At 46.5% G+C, this 20,354-nt stretch overlaps 2 protein-coding genes across 9 annotated transcripts; one reads left to right on the top strand and one right to left on the bottom strand.

The window, feature by feature from the left end:
* Positions 1-2,312: 2,312 nt before the first annotated feature.
* Positions 2,313-7,825, bottom strand: ELOB (elongin B). Its single transcript, XM_081167540.1, has 4 exons — positions 7,692-7,825; positions 4,362-4,496; positions 3,587-3,695; positions 2,313-2,675 (listed from the first exon to the last, which is right to left on the bottom strand). The coding sequence occupies exons 1-4, from the start codon at positions 7,692-7,694 to the stop codon at positions 2,563-2,565; spliced, it is 360 nt and encodes a 119-aa protein (XP_081023666.1). The 5' UTR covers positions 7,695-7,825; the 3' UTR covers positions 2,313-2,562.
* A 105-nt stretch (positions 7,826-7,930) lies between these two features.
* LOC308571893 (serine protease 27-like) lies at positions 7,931-18,771 on the top strand. Of its 8 annotated transcripts, none has more exons than XM_081167517.1 (7): positions 7,931-8,034; positions 11,059-11,319; positions 13,664-13,690; positions 13,790-13,958; positions 15,912-16,189; positions 17,276-17,451; positions 18,309-18,771. In XM_081167517.1, exons 2-7 carry the CDS (start codon positions 11,268-11,270, stop codon positions 18,546-18,548), a joined length of 942 nt encoding a protein of 313 aa, XP_081023643.1. In that variant the 5' UTR covers positions 7,931-8,034; positions 11,059-11,267; the 3' UTR covers positions 18,549-18,771. The 8 variants fall into 8 exon arrangements, 7 of the variants coding, with proteins under 7 accessions (XP_081023643.1, XP_081023642.1, XP_081023639.1 ...); XR_014001604.1 differs by lacking the exon at positions 7,931-8,034 and adding an exon at positions 8,070-8,646 and having other exon boundaries at positions 17,276-17,545; positions 18,309-18,447; XM_081167516.1 differs by lacking the exon at positions 7,931-8,034 and adding an exon at positions 8,070-8,324.
* The last annotated feature ends 1,583 nt before the right edge of the window (positions 18,772-20,354 follow it).

The raw sequence follows: 20,354 nt of genomic DNA, 5'->3' as shown, positions 1-20,354 counted from the left end.
TGGTTCAGGCTACCACCAATCTACCCAGCCACATTAACATGTATGTTTAGGAAGAGATTTCTGTCACGAAATTGCTCCACTAAAGAACCCCCTCCGAATATTATCCTGAATCCCTCTCTCCAGATGTTCAGTGCCAGATGTGGAAAGTGTATGTGCAAGTATAGCTCAGTTAGTAGAGCATGAGACTCTTAATCTCAAGGTTGTGGGGTCCAGCCCCACATTGGGCAAAACGATTCCTGCATTGCAGGGGGCTGGATTAGATGACCCTCTGTGTCCCTTCCAACTCTACGATTTTATGAATTAAAAATAATAATCGAGCAAGAGCTGTTCTTTTAAGCACACTGAATGGCGTATATTTTAATAGGAATCAGTTCTTGCAAATCTGCTGGTTTCTGAAATGAGAGAGCCTGACACAGATGGGATTGCTTTCTGGCCATGCTTTAGATGGGTAATTTTAATAGCCCCTTTTCTTATCTTGCAACGATTTTAGCACATATATACTTTACAAAGAAAGGGGGTGCCACCCCAAGGTGGCTCCCAATCAGAAAAATGATAATAGCCTTTAGGGCACTGCTAGTAGCTCAGTGCAGAGGTGATCTACAGATTCAGGTAAGTTAAATGGGAATTTGAAGCTGTATGAAATACTGACAAGGAACTCCATGGACTTGCGAAAAGATAATGACACTCTGTGGTAGGAACCTTTTAACGAGCTGCAAAGGGTTTTGCTGCGTTAGTCTGCTCCATCAAAAGATTGTGAAATCTTAAAAGACCAATAAATTAAAAACCAATACCCTTAGAGAAGAAAAATCTGGGGCCCTCCAGATGTTGAATGACAACTCTCCTCATCCCTGACCATTGACTATGCTGGATGGCTGATGGGAATCTAGTGCCATCTAGAGGACCACCTCCACTTTCAAAAGTGCCTCAAGTTGTGTTTTATTTCAATTTTTTAAAAAGGCCCAGTGGCTGGGGAACAAAATGTGCTGCTTGAAGACCATGAAGAATGTCCTTGAAAATTCTGGGAACTAGCCATGCTGAAAGATCTTAAAACAAGGGTTTCTCCAAGTACAGTCAGCCTGCAACTTACATTTATCTTGTGTACAATCAGCTTCGTGCACTTGGCAAAAAAATGTAAAAAGGGAGCAGAAAAAGGGTGGGCGTCCGGATGGGGGTGGGGGTACTTTGGCAATCTTACCCACCATTGTACCCATGTGTTTTGGCTATACGTGATTTTGGGTTTAGGCGGGATCATTGGAACGCAACCTCCATGTGTGTTACAGGCTTACTGTAATTTTAAATGTTATACTAGATGGATTACAGGTAAGCCCTTAGCTATGCCTAGCTCCCTTGCAAAAACATCATTCCCAGGTACTTTCAGAATGATGGAATTGACCGTTTATGGTTTCACTGTAGATGAAGGATGGTGAAACTGTGGCCAAGATGTTATAATTTATTACCCACCCTTTATTTACCTCAGGGCCACAAGGTGGGTTACAAAATCAAAACACATTTCTACAAACAGTTTAAAACAAATTGCCACCACAGAATTAAGGTGGGTTCTAAAAATATATACCTAAAATGTCAAAAGCCATGGTAAAGAGGTGCATCTTCAACAGTTACCAGAAACAAAAATAAAGGCGCCATAAATGCCTGTCAGGAGTTCCACAACTAAAGGGCTGCCATATAAAATGCTTTCTCCTGGCCTACTGCCTCACACGCCTCTGAGGGAAGAGGAACTACCAAGATGGTCCCTCTGCCTCTCTTACCACTTGAGAGGGTCTGTAGGGAAGGAGGTGGTCTTTCATGTAGCTGGGGCCTGAGTCATTTAGGGCTTCACACATGAATGTGAGCACCTTGAACTGGCCCCAGAAATGAACTGGCAACCAGTGCAGCTGTTTTTAAAGGGGTTCTATGAGATCCAAACAGAACCCAAGTCAGTATCTGGCTGCTGCATTTTGGACTGGTTGAGTTTCTGAGTCATCTTCAAGGGCAGTGCATTGTGATAATCCAATAATAAAAAAGTTGTTGGACTCAAGTTCCCACCAGCATGATGGGAGATGGCTATTAACATTTGTTCGGTGACAATATACCTACCCTGGGGCTTAGAAGAGCATTTTTAGCACAGAACAAATTCCAGAGTGGGAGCCTGTCCTAGTCTTTAAGGTCTCGTAAGACTCTGCTTGCTGGAATCTCAAAGACCACCACAAATTCAGTGTGGCATAAACTTGCTAGTTGTCATGACATGATCCCAGTCCCCGAAAGCAGGGGTTTTTTGTGTTTCATAGCACAGGCCCACAACACAAGACAAGGGGAAAAAAAAACCAGCTGAACTTTTATTGTTTCCAAAACCAAAAATGAAAACATTGCTCTGTTTGATGAGTGGGGAGGGGCTTGGAAGGAGGTGTGGTCTTGTATAGAGAGGGATGGAGTAAAAGGGGGATCTGGATTGGAGGGGTGGGACAGTGCCATGTCTCTCTCCACGCTGGAGGGTTGAGGGAGGGAGTGGGTGGTGGGGAAGGGGCGCCACGGGTTGTGCAGCTTGCTCCGTCGCCCTCTGGCCTCTCACTGCACCGCTTGCTCGTTGGCGCTGCTGCCAGAGTCCTGGGGCTTCATCACGTCTGGGAGCTCCGGGGGGCTGGAGAAGGGATCAATGCGCAGGGGCTCAAAGGCATCTTCTGCACGAGAGGAGGAAGATGAGAAGATGACACAGTCAGTTTGAATTTGTGCAAGCTGGTAACTAGCAAGGCTGGAACCAAACAATTCCACAAGTCAACTAAGAGCAGCCCACATGCCAGTGGTGGACAAGGCTTGTGGTCAAATAGTGCAGAACAACAAATGCAATTTTTCCATTTGTACAGTAGGCTAATTTTCAACACACACTCGCACACCCCTCTCTAGCTAGGCAAACAAGAGGCATCGCTGCAAGTTCAAGGACAGGTTTCAGACAGTCAAAAAGACACAAGGAGGATGCAAAGCATTGTTGGTGTGCTGGGGAAGAGTTCTGAAGACCAGGCACAGAGGACCGCATTTGTATCCCAGGCCTGAGGTTTCCAACCCCTGAGCTGAAAGCTTTTGTAAAGGCACGGGTGAGCAGAGTGTGATGCAAAATAGCAGCTGCTTACTCCCACATCAGCCCCCCCCCCACAAGTCTTTCTTAAAGAGAGGATTTTACTTCTATACTGTTTCACACAGATGCTTTGAATTGGGTGAAATTATTGTAGCATTTCTCTGCTTTGCCTCCTGCAAACTAAGGGGAAAGAAACTGCCTATTGGCTTCCCCCATATTCCTTTGCACTGCAAGACAGCTTTCTGCCCCAAAGCAGCAGCTACACACTATTCGCCTTGTCAAAAAGGGTCATGAGAAAAAGCCAAGGATCCGGCAGCACCCAGATTCTTCCCACCGACTCATTCCTGCACAAGGCAACGGGTGCCCTGATAATTTCCACCAAGATGAATGGCAACAGGTGATTTAATGGCTAGTCAGCCTAAAAGTACCCAAATTGTAGGGCAGACAACAGATGCATGGAACAAATAAATTTTATTCCTTCCCCTTCCCAAATCTAGAAAGCAAGACACCCCAACTCACCACTGGCTCTGAAGGCCAAGCCAACTGTTGCTGGGGCCTGAGGTCGTGCTGTCTGGCTGGTGAAGCCACAGTCTCCGAGGGTTTTGCTGTCATCCAACAGTTGGTCATCCTGGAGGGTGAAGTGGCAATTGCACAACAAATTAAATCTTAGCAATGCACAAAAAACTAACCTGGTAGCACAACACAACTTCTGCTGCAGTGGGGTGGGTAAAGAACAGCAGAGATTGCCTCTGTGAGGACAGGCCGCAATGTGGCCCCATAACACCAGCAGATTGGAGCATGCAAAGGCACACACCATTGTCACAACAGCATGCATCCTGGGGGGGGGGGGAGTGATGGGGATGGGTGTTTAATGAGCAACAGTAGGACTGAAGGGTAGAGCTGATATTTCAAGACTTGTTCTGGGGCATTCCAGCAGGCTGTGAGAGGAGCGGAGTGAAAAATTAAGCCAACGTGTTTGGTAAATCCGCAACCCTATGCTTTTCACAATGGGGAGGCCCCCCATAGCCTTGAGCTCTGTTCCACTCCATTTGTGGGCAGTGGCATTACCCTGAGAGGACAGGGACTAAGGACAAGGGGGAATCCCAGGGGCATCACCACTGCCCAGGGTTGGCCCCGAGATAATTTTGCCCCCCTAGGCAAAGGACGTTATCTCTCTCTCCACCTACACTGTATACAAAAGTTGACCAGACCAGCCGTTACTATAATAGCTGCAATCCACAGGGAGGGGATATTGGGGTATGCTCTGCAGTGAGAAAAAGCACCCCCCCATTACCTTGTATAGCCTTTGTTCTTCTGGGGGTCTCTTAAGTATCCCCTCAACAATTCTTTTCAGCTCATACACCGTACTGGACTCCTTGGCGTCTGTGAAGATGGTCGTCTTGTGACGTCGGATCATTAAAAAGACGTCCTGTCAAATGGAAAAAAGGCAATGGATGGTGAGCAAGTATTCGCTGATGCACAACACCTTTTCAGGAGCTTGAGCCATGGAAGCCATTTATAACTTTAGAAAGAAAGAAGAGGGAGAACCTCTAAGTTCTCAAGAGCGTTCCTACTCACTTCCATAAAGGCAGTTATGACCTTTCACAAGTGTCCATGTGAGTGGCTAATTGCAGGTTGGAGCAACTCATAGAAACCTGCATTATACTATGTCTGACTATGTGACCAAATAGCTCAGCTCCGACTGTCACTGGCTTTCTATGGCTTCAGTTTTTCCCACCACCATCACCCTAATCCTTTCAACTGGAGACACCAACCCAGGATTTTTTTTGCATGCAATGAAGGTGATCTTTTCCTTAACAGTTGTTTGAACCAACCCTGAAAGCTGTACAAGTTGGTGGAAGGCACTGAACCACTTCAGACTGTAGGTGAGGAAAAAGCAACATTTTCAAAATCCTCCCCAAAGCTTAAAAACAAAAAAACAACAACTCCACTTTTGTTAGAGAACTAGCACATCAGCATCTAGCCTAGAACACCTCTTTCTAGTGTTCTAGTTTTCTGCTTGCAGGGCATTTTTACACGGAGGAGCAGTCCAAAGTGTGGTGTCCCATCTGCATCCTGATGTGGTAAAGTCTGCTGTACCACCTCAGTATCCAACCAACTCATTCTGCTGCATGTGTAGACTAGTCTTTAAAATTCTTTTGGCACAAGGTACAACATGCCCCGGGCACAATGACAGCATCCAGGTGTAACTTATTTCTTTTGAATTTGGGTAAACAAGGTTAATACCATGTTCTCGTGGTACTAACCAGCATTTTGCAGGTATGCAAGTCAAAGTGCTCAATGGACAGCAACTGCTGCACATCATGTGGTGTTTATATTGGCTTTTCAGCACCTGTGGAAGACTTACTTCTCTCAACAAGCCTTCTAAGTGAAGGTTTTTTTATTCTAATGGGATAGTTTTTACATATGCAATGGTTTAATATGTTTTTTATTGTATTTTATTTAAATCACTTTCAGATGTTTCATAGGAAACAATTCATAAATAAATAAATATCCTTTAAGAAGTTAAACTAGCATGGAACAGTCTCTATTCATGTTGGAACTGAAAGAACCCCAACTTCTCTCATTATTGCAAGGTCAGATGTTCATGCACTGAAATACGGTAACAACAGTGATAAAGATCTCCAAATGCAGACTGTTTCCTCCCCATCGGCCCAGTATTTTGATTTCTAAATCTGTTCACTGGATCTTGTTTCAGGGGGAGACTCAACATCTTTCCTCTTTAGGGCTGACAAATTCTAAAACAATAATACCCCACAATAGGTAGTGCAGCAGTTTTGACACTGCATATAATGCAGATACATAATTTCAAGTATCCACATTAGCCTTTGTTCTCACATGTGTGGGCATCATTTCCCAGCTCATTTTCTTTGAGGTGTAATCCAAAGTCTTTTCTCCTCTGTTGAAAATCTTAGGACTGTCTTGGATACCTTTCCATTAAGAATTTGAGGGCCCCTGAAAGGCCATTTAGCTTCTCCTTCATCATGAAAGGAAGCCTCTCTTATCTGATGCTTAATCAACCCATTCTACACAAACCAATCCTTTGCTGGTTACATCTCCTGGAGTAAGAAAATCTGTATGACACCCCTGCTGACTGGGTGATCTTAGGCTAGTCACTTTCCTTTAGTCTACCATATCTCACAGGGTGGTTTTGACGATAACATTGCGTGGGGTGGGGTGAGAATGACTGTGTATGCTTCCCTCAGCTCCTTAGAGCAGTTGTCTCCTGCATTTTCAGACACAGAAGCCACCTTCAAACACTTCCCCCTTCTCTCAAGTTTAATTAGGAAACAAGAAAAGATTGGTGTCTTGAACCACCATAGGACAGGATGAGACCCAAGTCCCACCCCACCCCTTGAAACCCAAGGAAGGATGGAGTAAAATAACAACAAAAACAATAATAGAGCAAATACAGCTTTCTCTCACCCAACTCTCAGTGGCTGTAGGTTGGCATCCTGCTTCAAGCAACCTCTTATATTGAAAGGTCTTATCCCCCCACCCTGCTCCACAAACGAAGAGCACTCAGGCTCTTCAACCTTTCCTTGCCACTCCTGTAATCCTGAAATATCATTGAATGCATTTCCCACTCCCCTCAACTTCTTCTTGGCTTTTTTGTCAACATAAAGCAGCACGGAAAGCCTTGCTTCAGAAGCGTTAAACAGCTCATTTAACCTTACTAGGGAGTGGGTAGAAATCTTAGATAAGAGGTCACCTAACAGGAATCTCATCCTCTTCCCTATTTGATAGTGATGCTCCACAACACAACACAATGATAATCTGTGTGTGTTAACGTGGATTTGTGGCATGCCAGAATTACCAACACAGGATAGATGTTGGTGGGTGGGTGAGGGTAGAAATGAGGCATGCTTTGCAGAAAGACAGAAAGGACTATAACCAGGTCATTGGGTGTCATGGGTACATTCTAGAGTGGGGCTTGAGTTCAGATTCTCCCAGAAAAAAGGGGTGGGGACTGTGAAACTTCCTGCTCCACCGTGTGCCAATCATCTCTTCCCAGCCCAACCTACCACACAGGGCTGTTGTAAGCATTAAATTTCGGGGGCCCGAGCAGAACTACAAACATGGCCCTGGGCTCTATGGAGGAAGGGAAGGATAAAAAAAACACCGCCTGGACGCTATTATTAGTGTGAACAACAACAAGGGAGCGCACACACCCAATGCTGGGCAGAGAGGGAAACAGGAAAGGGAAGAAGAGGACGAGACGCGGAGGGACCTACTCCCGTTTGGACAAGGGGGGCTGGAAAGGGTTGCCACCCAAAAAGGGGAAAGGGATGGTTGCCACGAAATAAGATGGTAGGGGTGGCAGAGAACAGGGGGACTGGAGGGTAAGAGGGCAAAAAGAAATGAATATATGAAGAAGATGGGGCGGGGTGGGGGGAGCCACAGGGGGTCGGGAGGGAGATGCTTAAACCTGGGGTATGGGGGGTGTAGAAAAAGGTGAAGGGGGCCGGCGGAGGGGCGGGGGCCGGCGGAGGAAGTGGGAGGGAGAGTATCCTATCCCTGCCACTATTACTACTACCAGCACTATTGTTATTATTGCCGACGGCCCCCCTCCCTCCTCTCCTGCTCCCCCTCCCCTACTCACCATCTCTGCAGCCGCAACCTCAGCCCAGACCCCCCAGAGAGGAAAAAGCAGCAGAACCCCCAGTATCCCAACATGCACCGCAACCTCGGGACGGCCCAGCCGGGTTTGACGGAAGGAGCGGAGCGGCGCATGCGCTTCGGTAGCGCTCGGCTGCTTTCGATTGGGTGCGGAAGACCATAGACAACTACAGTAAGTCAAAGGGACGCTCGAGAAGGAGCCATAGAGATAAAAGAGAGAGCGGAGAGTGGTGGTGGTGCGGGCGGGGCGAGGAAGCCAGGCGGGTTATGACAGGAATCGCCGCCATCTTGCGAAGGGCGCGCTCAAACGCAGCCATGCTGAGAAGGTCTCCTCCGCACATAATTCTCTTCCCAAGCCCCATTTTATGAGGCTTGCTTCCGCCAGTTTGGGGGAGGTCAAAGGTTGCCGTCATGCTACCCGTCTGTCAAAGCTCCTGCGTCTCTCTGGTCTCCGGGGAAGCATTTAATCCTTATCTCTGGTGTTTTAACCCTGTTTAAGCCTTGACAGCAAGCCTTGCAAGGAAGGATTGAAACGGCGATCGCCGGGAGCCATCTTAGGAAGGTCGTTTCCGTATCCCCGAGCCAAGGGAGGCTGCCCAACGACCACTGGGATGAGGTGGTCAAGCGCAAGATCGTTATGTAACTGTGGACTGAGGCTGCTGCCATCTTGAGAAGGACTCCCCCCCCTCCACTTCTTGGAAGGACCACCATTTTGTAGCATTGTGTTTCATGGACTCTATAGAGTCCATAGCTCCCTCATAACGGCAGCCAACTGACAGTTTGGATACTGGCTGGAGAAAAGAGGCTCTTCTCTTTGCACCAATCTTTTACTGATTCATGACTGCTTGTGGAGGAGACCTGTGGAGTCCCTGTGCGATTTTTATGCGTGACAAAATGCATCGTTTCATTTACATGTAGCCATAATCTGACAACTACAGGTAGAAAGGGCCAGCTTTTTACAAAATTACTGGAGTCACAATTATAAGGGATTATTCCAATGTGTGGTCAGTTAAGACTGCAGGGAGGTGAGGATTCTCTAACACCTGTGCACCTCTCCTTTTGCCACAAGCTTGCGTGTGTAAACCTTGCATGTCAGGAAAAGGCCATCTCCTGACATGTACGCTTTGTGATCCCACGTGAGATTTGCACTTGCTTCTGCCTATTGTCCTGGTGACTGGGAAATTGCTATTTCTATTTTGTTGTATGGATCAACGTCCTCTTTTCCTCTAGCCTAGGAGAAACCCCAGCCAGGCAGCTGCACAGGACCCTGCTTAACAAACCAGTTTAAGCTCCCAATCACAGTATTGAGCCTAAATTTAGGGCTCAAGGTTCAACAAAGTGTACATTTGAAAACATCCGGAGAAATGTTGGGAGTGCCTTTTGAAAATATTAATCTGCATACAAATACAACCAAGTTCTGTAAAAAAACCCAAAACAAATGTAGCCATGTTGCCCCATGAGGAACCACGCTCCTCTAAAATCTTAATACATTATTAAATGCCACAGAAGCGTGGCAAGCTTTCGGATTCCGCAGAGCTCTTCATCAGGCAAAATGTTATATGAAGCAAGGGGATGAGGCAAAATGGGGTGGGTGGGGGGAGTTCATCAGGTTGATGTCATAGCCATGAGGCCACCTACCAGAATCCAAAAATAGTACAAATTATTGACTCTTTTGAAGTATACAATGAAGTTGGGCAATGGAACCAAATGGCTGCTAAGCATATCTGCATGTACCTCCACATCTCGCCACCAGTGGCCAGCAGGCACTATGTTGTCCAATCAATATTTTATTTGACCAGTGGGAGGTGGAGTGGGGTGTTCAGTCCACCATGCCCTGTCCTACCCCTCCACTCCATTCCATTCATCCACCCACACTCCATCCACTTTGGTTTGAAGCAGTCGTATTGTTTTGTTTGTTAGAAATAAAGATTGGACTTGAGAGTGGTTCAAGTCATAAGTGCCAACTCCCTGGGGCCCTGGGTGCCCAAGCACCCATAAAATTCCCCATGGAGGGACCTGGCACCCACAAATTTCGGGGCCAAGGCCATGCACGCTGCATGGCACCCACGGCCCTGGGCACCCACAGTTGCAGGACCAAGTTGGCACTCCTGATCCAGGTAGCTTGGAAATGGTGACAAAAAGAAGTGTATTGCCTGTGTGAGAGAAGAAAATAGGCAGGAAGAGATCAAAGAATCATAGACTTGCAGAGTTGGAAGGGGCTCTGTGGGTCATCTAGTCCAAATTCCTCTTATGCATGCTGAATTCACTTTGAGCAGTAACTTGGCATAACTAATAATAGTAATAATAATAGTAATAATAAATTTATTAATACCCCACCTTTTTCGCTGATGGGACTCAAGGCAGCTTGCAGATACTAAATTGACCTCATAGCCCCCATGAGTGGGTCAGTAGCAGTGGTAAACCCTCCAAAAGGAACTGGCATAAGTTTCCCTCATATCCCGTGTGTGTCAGTTGCTGTTCTTTATCTTGGAATGGGAATAAGAGTTTCAATAGCAATCTGGTATGCACTCTGTAGCAAGGTTAGGTTAAAAATGAATGAATTGAAGTTTCTGAACCAATATGTGAATAGGAACACAGCTGTATCCTTTGAAAATTGCACTTGCCTGAATAGTCAGATGCAGCTCTTCAAAAGAATGTGCATCCAAAAATGTGTGTATTAGTGAAAATAATGTACAAAAATGCATTCTTTTAAGGAGGTTTTGCTTGCAAAACATGCCTCTACTAGGAACAATTGTGCACAACTATACAAATATTAGGAGAAATGTTCATTTTTGAGGAGGGAATGTATAATGACTGGGAAAAGCTGAAATGACAGATTCATCTACCCCGTTGCCTGCTGCTGTTACCTTATAGCAGAGTTTTGACTTTCAGGGGTTTACAACTTTTTGACATCATGTAGCTCTGCCTCATCATGACACCACAAGCCCCACCCCCTTGCCCTTCAGGCCTTGGGGTGCTGGGGGCCTTGACAACTTTAGGGCTGGGATGTGGATAAAGGCTGGGAGGAGATGGGATGGTGTTTGAGTTTACACTGAGTGCTACTGCGGGCAGAGCTGAAGATCATTTACCTGTTGGGTTTTGTAGCACAGCGGTTGTGCTTTGCTGGCTTAAATAGAGGGCAGGGCAGACCACAACCTGTGATCAGAAGCCATCCCCCAAATTCTGTATTGTATCAGTCCTCCAAATTTTATATTATTTCCCCAAATTCTATATTACCTCATTTCTCCTAACCCCCCCATGAGATAGGTCAGTATTATTACTGTCATATTTTATTGTTTGTTTTATGCTGTTCACCAACATTATCCTTTTTCTCATTATTGGTGGTGTAGAAATTTCTGCAAATAAATATCGTGAATGGAGTGGTAGATGTTGAAAGAACAGCTAAGCAGACTCCACCAGGACAATAACCACCAGCTCTTGGGTTGTGCCCTTTCCCTGGTGCACCGATCCTGCAAAGGTTGCTTGGACTAAGCAGCCAAGCCCAGCAGTCTCTTCTCTGGTTGGCATCAGAGTTGGATGATCCAGGGCTGCCCGGACTATGCTGAGTTTCTGCTCTTCCCAGATTGTGCTCCTCCTCCTGTTGCTGAGAGGTGAGGCATCAGGAGTGGTGTATATTTGTGTGGTCCCCTGGGAATGTGAGAACTACCCCTTTCTCTTTCCCTCCAGGCATGGTAGCCATTCTGTGTCCCATCTGAGCTGCCAGTTTTGCTTGTTTTTGGGAAGGAATGATCCAGGACTCCTGGATTCTCTTGGAGGGTGGGGGAAAAGAGGAATTGGGGTTGGGATACAAAAGGGCAAGGATACTTTAACTGAGAGGACAGTGGGTCATAGCAAGAGGCCCTAGAAGCCAGGGGATATGCAGATTCCTAGGTGCAGACTCTAGCTGTTAAAGCAGTTGTGTTAGTAGATGGGGTGAAAGTTTGGTGGGAATTAAGGGGGCTTGAGAAATGAGATCCAGGGCCCTAAATACCTAAACTATATCCTCTGCTCTGGGAGCACTTTTTGCCCTTGCCAGACCCAGTGCATCTTATGCAAACATTCAAATGGGTTGCTTTTCTTTTGGAGATGCAATATTGGGGAAGATTTCACTTGTCGACCCCTTGCAAGCAGAAATCAAATGCACTGGGACCCTGCCAGAATCTGGCTGGCAACTCTAATGTGGGGAGATGTGTGATTGAGAAGAAATGTCTTTGTGTATTCGGAGCCCAGAGTCTGGAACGTGGGAGGACTTGAATTCTGTTTTCTGGTACTGTATGATCAGACTTGTGGCTAATTCTTAGCTGGACCAAAACATGGTCTGCCTTTCAACGACTTTTGGGAGGTTTGGATTTCCTCCGTGCACCTATTTCTGTGCTACCAAACTCAGAAGATGTTTCTTATCAACACCCCAGAGGCAGATTAATTGCTGTGTTCATTGGAGCCATTGCTGGCTTTTTAGTGGCTTGCTCTGTCATGCTCTTGACATGGCCACACTTCACCATAGACCAGCTTGGCGTTCCTATGGGCTCATCTCCATGGAGGCTATCCATCACATCAGTCTGCCCTCAGGCAAACCGCAGCTGCCTGCCTGCCTGCCTCCTTCCTTCCTTCCTTCCTTCCTTCCTTCCTTCCTTCCTTCCTTCCTATGCCACTTTTCATTCACACGAGTCACAAAGTGACTTATAAACAATAAATATCAATAACACAATGTTGTTGTTTAGTCAATTAGTTGTGTCAGACTCTTTGTGACCTCATGGACCAGAGCATGCCAGGCGCTCCTGTTTTCCACTGCCTCCTGGAGTTTCGTCAAATTCATGTTGGTTGCTTCTATAACACTGTCCAACCATCTCATCCTCTGTCGTCCCCTTCTCCTTGTGCCCTAAATCTTATCCAACATCAGGGTCTTTATCAGGGAGTCTTCTCTTCTCATGAGGTGACCCAAGTATTTGAACCTCAGCTTCAGAATCTGTCTTTCCAGTGAGCACTCAGGGTTGATTTCCACCAGAATGGATAGGTTTGATCTTTTTTCATTCCATGGGACTCTCAAGAGTCTCCTCCAGCACACAGTTCAAAAGCATCAATTCTCTGGCATCAGCTTTCTTTATGGTCCAGCTCTCACTTCATACATAACTACTGGGAAAACCATAGCTTAAACTATACAGATCTTTGTTGACAAGGTAATGTCTCTGCTTTTTGAGAAGCTGTCTAAGTTTGTCATCACTTTTCTCCCAAGAAGAAGGTGTCTTTTAATTAATTAACAAAAACATAATAGAATATCCCAATTACAACATAAATCATATAAAATAATTAACAAGTCATCAGCGAGTAATGACAAATAACCAGCAAAACAACCGCCTTCTGTAAAACACAATTAACAAAACAACTAAAAAAGAGGCTAAACAGTACAACCACAATAAAAGTCATATTATAAAATTCAAAGCACTACATCTGTAAAGCAATATTAACGTTAGCAAACAAAGAACCAAAAATGAGCTAAGCATGTTTGAATTCACTCACACTCTCTTCCCACCCCCGTGACCCATGGTCTTCCACTCCGTTCATCACAAGACACACATAATGCCTGTGGCAGCAGCTCCATTCTGAAAGCTCCCAGGGTCCTCTGAGCTGGAGAGTGGGGCAAGCAAGGTGGAAAAAGCCCTTCCTGGTGGTCAGCACAAAGTCTCATTCTCCTTCCTTGCTTCTAGTCCTGAAGGTAGCACTAACTGGCAGCTTTCTCCTCTTTAGTCTTGGTGTTGCCCCTTGTAGAACTCAGTAGGGAGGAGGATGGGGGCAAAATGAAAATTAGTTGGCTCTGCCAGCTCTGGCGCCACCTACTGTTGGCCTCTTTGCCTCCCACCCTATCAGTCCCAATGGGGACCAGCCACCACTGCTCCACCTTAATGCTCACAATTTCCCACCCTGCCTTCTTGACTCCTGTCTCCTTTCCTTTTGCAGGTACCAATAAAAATTCTGCTCAACCAGGTGAGGAAGATATGTGAGTCCATAGCTACAAGGGGCAGGTGTTCACCAATCTTAGCTTTGCTCCCTGCCCCTCTGACTCCTCCTGGTTCCTCTCTGCAGCCTGCGGCCAGCCTGAAGTGAAACATACCACTCGTTTAGCTGGGTGGCAGGACGCTGATGAAGGGGAATGGCCGTGGACCGTCAGCATCCGAAGGAACAGGGTACATGTGTGCGGTGGAAGCCTGATCTCATCCCAGTGGGTGGTGACAGCTGCCCATTGCTTTGACGGGTGAGTCGAAAGCAACCTGTTGGGAAGATCAGTGCAGCCAACCATTATTATGGGGTAATTGTGCCCCTGAAGGACCAGGTGCGCAGCCTGGGAGTCATTTTGGACTTACAGCTGTCCAAGGAGGCACAGGTTAATTCTGTGTCCAGGGCAGCTGTCTACCAGCTTCATCTGGTATGCAAGCTGAGACCCTACCTGCCTGTAGACTGTCTCGCCAGAGTGGTGCATGCTCTTGTTATCTCCTGCTTGGACTACTGCAGTGCACTCTACATGGGGCTACCTTTGAAGGTGACTCGGAAACTGCAATTAATCCAGAATGCAGCAGCTAGACTGGTGACTGGGAATGGCTGCCGAGATCATATAACACCGGTCCTGTGACATCTGCATTGGCTCCCAGTACATTTCTGAGCACAATTCAAAGTGTTGGTGCTGACCTTTAAAGCCCTAAACAGCCTCAGTGCTGTATACCTGAAGGAGCATCTCCACCCCCATCGTTCAGCCCAGACACTGAGGTCCAGCACAGAGGGCCTTCTGGTGGTTCCCTCATTGCAAAAAAGTGAGGTTACACGGAACCAGGCAGAGGGCCTTCTTGGTAGTGGTGCCTGCCCTGTGAAATGCCCTCCCATCAGATGTCAAGGCAATAAGCAACTACCTTACATTTAAAAAACATCTGAAGGCAGCCCTGTTTAGGGAAGTTTTTAATGTTTAATGCTGTATTGTGTTTTTAATATTCGGTTGGGAGCTGCCCAGAGTGACTGGGGAAGACCAGCCAGATAGGCGGGGTATAAATAATAAATTATTATTATTATTATTGTCTAATCAACCATTTCGAGCCATACGATTGGCCCAGGAGGCCCTGTTGGTGGTGCCACTTCTGGCTGCTGCCCAGTTAGCATTGACCTATGACATGGTGTGACAGGGACTTCTCACTGGTGGTTCCTCATTTATGGAATGCCCTCCCTGGTGAGATGCTCCTGTTTCCCTCTGCATTGGTTTTCACTTGAAATTTAATAACATTCCTGTTGACTCAGGCATTTGATGGCCAAGAGGTACAAGACATGGCAACCCTGAATTTGACGAGGGTATGTAATTGCTTTTAAATGATTCTTAGAGGCTCTAAATTCTTTCAGACGGTTTTAAATTGTGTTTAAATACTTTTACTTGATTTTAAATTTGCACTGTTTTAACATTTTGCTATTTGCCACCCTGAGCTCCTTTGGGGTGAAGGGCCTGATTACAAATCATCATCAACACCATGTGATCCAGCATCACCACTGAAATTCTTCAGCGCAAGAAATCCATGTTGCTGATACCAAAAATGGCAAAATTTGGAAACCATGTTTAGAGTTAACAACTTGAAATGTGACTCTCTAAAGTGTAATATTAATTCACTTTAATAAAATACAACATTAATAATAGTTATAATAGTTACTCATAGTTAAGAGTTCATCATGTCAAATGCAGAATTAACACTATTATGCTGGCAACTGATTCATAGAATTGTAGAGTTGGAAGGGGCCCTGAGGGTCATCTACTCCAACCCCCGGCAATGTAGGAATCTCAGCTAAAACATCCATGGCAGATGGCCATCCAACCTCTGCTTGAAAACCTCCGAGGAAGGAGAGTGCACAGTGTCTGCTTGATTTAAAGCCTTATTTGGTGTATTATAATGGTTTAGAGCATGTGTCAGAAGCCAGGAACAGCGCTTGACTACTTCATCCATTTTTCTCTGAATATCTAAACCTGTTTCTATGGAAGCAAATCCTATGTGGGTGGGTGTGGGGGGGGATGGGTTTTCTTCTGAGGAAACTACTTGATGATTAGCCTCCCAACAACCCCTTGAAGACAGAGTGGGCTCCTTTCCAAAGGATTCCTAGAGAACTTCAGAGCTGAGTAAGGATTTGAACACGAGCCTTTCCACTGCGCAAGTCACTGATTGCTCCTTGTCTCCTACAGGCCACTGAATGTACGTGAGTACAGAGTAAACCTGGGGGAATATGAGCTCACTGCACCCACAGCTGCCATGTTCTCATCCAGTGTCAACAAGATCATAGTACACCCGTTTTATGCTGGAGCTGGCCTTAGTGCCGATATTGCTCTGGTGCAGCTGGCAAACGCAGTGCAATTCTCCAAAATGATTTTGCCTGTCTGCCTCCCAAATACTTTTCAACCTTTTGTCTTCTACGGAGGGATGATGTGCTGGATTGCTGGCTGGGGCGTCCCCTTTAAAGGAGGTAAGAACAAGCTTGGGCTCTCGCTAAGTCATGCTGTTTATTGGAGATGGTGGGACTGCTTTGTGGCTTTAGGGGAGAAGAAGGGCTTAGGCGGGAGGCTGGGAATCATATGGACTAGGAAGACAGGAATCTGTGCTGATAAGAAGTTGGGAAGATGGCAGGAGCGCCCCATAACAATGATCACAAGTAGGGGAAAGCATGGTCAGGGAGCAGGTTTCAGTGTCCCCTTCAAGTGCACCCCAGAAGCAGTTCTACCAGAGGAACTTGTAGGGCCAGCATGACCCCAGCCAAAGGAGGTGGCACTGCCATCTTTGGACTGGGAAGACTCCATGGAGGGCCAAGCGTGACCAGAGACTCACCCAACCCCATCACAGCATGAGGCTAGTGGAGAGAGCTGGCCTCCTTTAAGCAAGGTAGCATCTTCCAGGATGTGTGAGGTTCACCATGAAGACTCAGCTGTGCTGCTGTTCTAGAGGGCTGAGACTCAGCTTGCTCCCTGCTGAATCAACATAGCAGCTTTGTGGTTGTGGAGCATAGCCTGGGTCCCTGCATTCAGCTTTGATGCTGCCTGGTGCCCAGTTTGAACCTCACCCTGAAGCCAGTCTAAGTTCCACCTGGCCTTGGCAGAGAGCATGACCCAAAGAATGCAGGTGGATACAGACCACTTCCTCTTCTGGCCCTTCCCTCACTTCTCAGGGGCGTAGTTGCACAGCTAGTGAGCTGGCCTTCCAGCCTGGTGGAAGTGCTATTGACCACAAGTTGGTTCCCAATAGAATCATAAAAGAGTAGAGTTGGAAGGGACCCAAAGAGTCCTAGTCCATCCCCTTGCAATGCAGGTATCACTGTTAATCACTTTGTTGTGATTTGATGAAAGAGCTAGCGTGGTCTGTATCACTGAGCTGCAGAATTTTTTTGTGGGGAATGAAGCCTGATTCAGAACATGCCCATCCTTTACAAGCCGGGCAACTTTGTGTTCCAAACCAGCAAACTACGTGCTGGTCGGCTCTTAAAAACCAGTAAGGCTGTAATGAATGTTGTCTGGTGAAATTTGAGACTGTGCCTTATGCTTCCTTTCTTTTGCCCAAGGCTCCCTAGTCACTCAGACCCTACAGAAGGTGGAAGTGCTGATCGTAGAAGCTGAAGACTGCAACGGAGTCTATCACAACATAAGTAGGGACAAGACCATCCCCAAGCGCTACAGGTTCATCTATGATGACATGATCTGTGCTGGGTATTCAGAAGTTGGGAAGCATGCCTGCTTTGTAAGAATCATGAACCAGAGTATTATAGCAATGATGTAGGATATTGCAGGGCGGGGACAGGAGCAGCCTGTGAGGCTACGATGGCAGAAATATTGTGAGTTTGTGGTCATCGCAGCCGAACCAAAACTTGTTTTCAGTAGCAGTGTCCAGCCCTGGAAAATATAGACGGTGGTGTAGTGGTAAATTTTGCGGTATGTGTCATGACAGTGCCATCCCACCACACTCCAAGAGAGTCCAGAAATACAGGCAGTGGTGTTGATCTTATATTATCTCAAAGAGTAGCAGCAATATGTCACATAATATAATGCCAGTTTGTTAGGATAGAGAAGGGAATTTTTTTTAAATTCGGTTTGCCTTTAAGGTAAAGCTACCTTATTTGCCCTTTGCAAAACAAACACAGCCATCCTTTGAAATATGTTTTTTGGGGGGCTTTTTTTGGCAGTGTAGTTCCCCAGTCAAGTAATATGTACAAAAATGCATGTGCCAAAGCAAAGTGTGCGTGTTAATACATACGTTAGTCAAAATAACATGTAAAATTGAATTATATCGGAGGCAATTGCTTTGCAAAAAATGTGCATATTAGGCAAAATGGTGTACAAAAATATTCATATCAGGAGAAATTTGCTCTCAAACGCTGATTAAATTTCATGAGGACTTTTTTTTATTAAAAACAATTGCAAGCTGATGTGGAAATGTGGAGAACTGAACTTCAAACTTGGAAAACGAGAAACAGGAATGGACACCAGTGTGATAAATAAACACATTCATGCAGTTTGTTTCAGGTTATCAAACCCTCTGTGCATTTTGGTGCCTCTTCTCAAGAGAGTAATGGAGACCCTGTCTCCTTTTCTTGGCAGGGCGACTCAGGGGGACCTCTAGTCTGTCAGCAGAATGATGTCTGGTTCCTGACTGGAGTGAGCATAACATTTGGTTGTGTGGAGAGCTCTCAACCCGGCATCTACACCCTAGTCACCTCCTTCATGGACTGGATTGAAGACACCACACATGAGAAATTGGCAGCCACTGATGTCCATACCAGTTTGGCTACCCTTTTGATTTCACTCCTCCTCCTGGCCTTAACCAATGCCCTTTTGTGACCCACCCTACCTTCTCCCAATGTGTTTCACTGTGGCCATCTTGCTTTGGCTTGCAAGTTGGCCTGTCCTCAGAGAAAGCTCAGAAGGTCTGAATGCTGACCCTCGCAGACTGAGCTTCCACTGGGGAACCGACCTGCCTATTGCCTTCTTCCTTACCTTATTTTGCTCAACAGATGAGAAGCGACTGAGCTTGATTTGAAAAATAAAATGTCTGGAAATGTAAGGAGGAACCAGAGTTTTAAAGGCACAAACACAAATCAAAACAAGGTAGCCAATGTGCCTTCCAAATGTTTTATGGACTACAACTCCCATCATCTCTGACCATTGGCAATGCTGGCTTGGGTTGATGGGAGTTGTAGTCCAACATTGTCACAAGGGCACCATGGTGGTTAGCTGTATAGGAGAAAGCATCCAGAGAAAGAACACAGGTAATACCAATAAAACCTGATGGCTGAATATGGGGACAACCTTGGCCCCCTGCAACAAGCCAATATTAGTACTGAAATTCTGTACTGTACTTAAGTGGTGATTTTCTGTTCTTCTAGAGAAAAAGGGATCGACTAGCTTGGGGCAGAACCTCTTCCAGGGGTGGGGAGATACAACATTTGGTGGAGAAGTCCTTCCTTTGCTTATTGGGGGTGCCTCCAAACCATCCCTATGAAATTTGGGTCCTGGGCATAGGGTTCCAGGAATGATCGGTCCTTTGAGTGCCCATATCGCAAACCATTCAAAGGTCAGTCGCAGCAACTTGAATGGAGCCCAGGAACAAATGTGTAGCTTTGTATGATGTTGAAGGAAGAATTTCTGTGGGCGTGCAGAGCAGCTTTCCCCTCTCTGTTGAATAATGAACTACGCCAACTGAAATTCTCTGATCCACATGACTTTAAAGAAATAGGAGCCCCATCCTCCGTAGCTTATGGTAATCCTACAACAGGCACACATCTATGCATGCAAACAGGTAGGTGTGCACATGTTTCATGAACTAAGAGCTCACTAGCCCTTGCTCCCCAACCAGAGAGACAGTGGAAAGAGATGGAAAGAGCTAGGGAGCCTTGCTCTCCCAGTGGTGAAAAGTAGGCAGCTGAGCTGGCTTCACTGGGTGGCTGTAGGCGGGTGGTGGACTGCAGCACCCAACAGCTTGGATTTAGCTACTTGGCAGCCTTTTTGGTACTCAGTGACACCAAGAGGCTGCTCTGGGTTTTGTGCCAAGGGTGCTTCAGCAACCAAGCCCAGCGCTCTCTCCTTCCCTCGTTGACCTCGGAGCAGGATTACCATGCTGAGTTTCTGCTGTTCCCAGATTGTGCTGCTGCTGCTGCTGTTGCTGAGAGGTGAGCCACTAGGCTGTGGAGGGGGGGCGGGCGGGCTGGTGCTGTAGTCTAAACCACTGAGCCTCTTGGGCTTGCCAATCAGAAGGTTGGCGGTTCGAATCCGCGCGATGGGGTGAGCTCCCGTTGCTCTGTCCTAGCTCCTGCCAGCCTAGCAGTTCGGAAGCACACCAGTGCAAGTAGATAAATAGGTACCGCTGCAGCAGGAAGGTAAACGGCATTTCCGCGCGCTCTGGTTTCCGTCACGGTTTTCCGTTGCGCCAGAAGCAGTTTGGACATGATGGCCACATGACCCAGAAAACTGGACAAGTGCTGGCTCCCTCTGCCTGAAAGCGAGATGAGCACCACAACCCCATGGTCGCCTTTGATGGGACTTAACCGTCCAGGGGTCTTTTACCTTTTTCTAACCTTTAATCAACCTGAGGATGTGAGAACAACCCCTGTTCTTTCCCAGAGGGGGGCAGTTCTTCCCCATGTCACC

Source organism: Podarcis bocagei (assembly GCF_964188305.1).
Source record: "Podarcis bocagei genome assembly, chromosome: 13".
In the NCBI taxonomy this organism is placed as follows: domain Eukaryota; kingdom Metazoa; phylum Chordata; class Lepidosauria; order Squamata; family Lacertidae; genus Podarcis; species Podarcis bocagei.
Note: the sequence above shows the minus strand (reverse complement) of the source record. Positions and strands in the feature narration are given on the sequence as shown.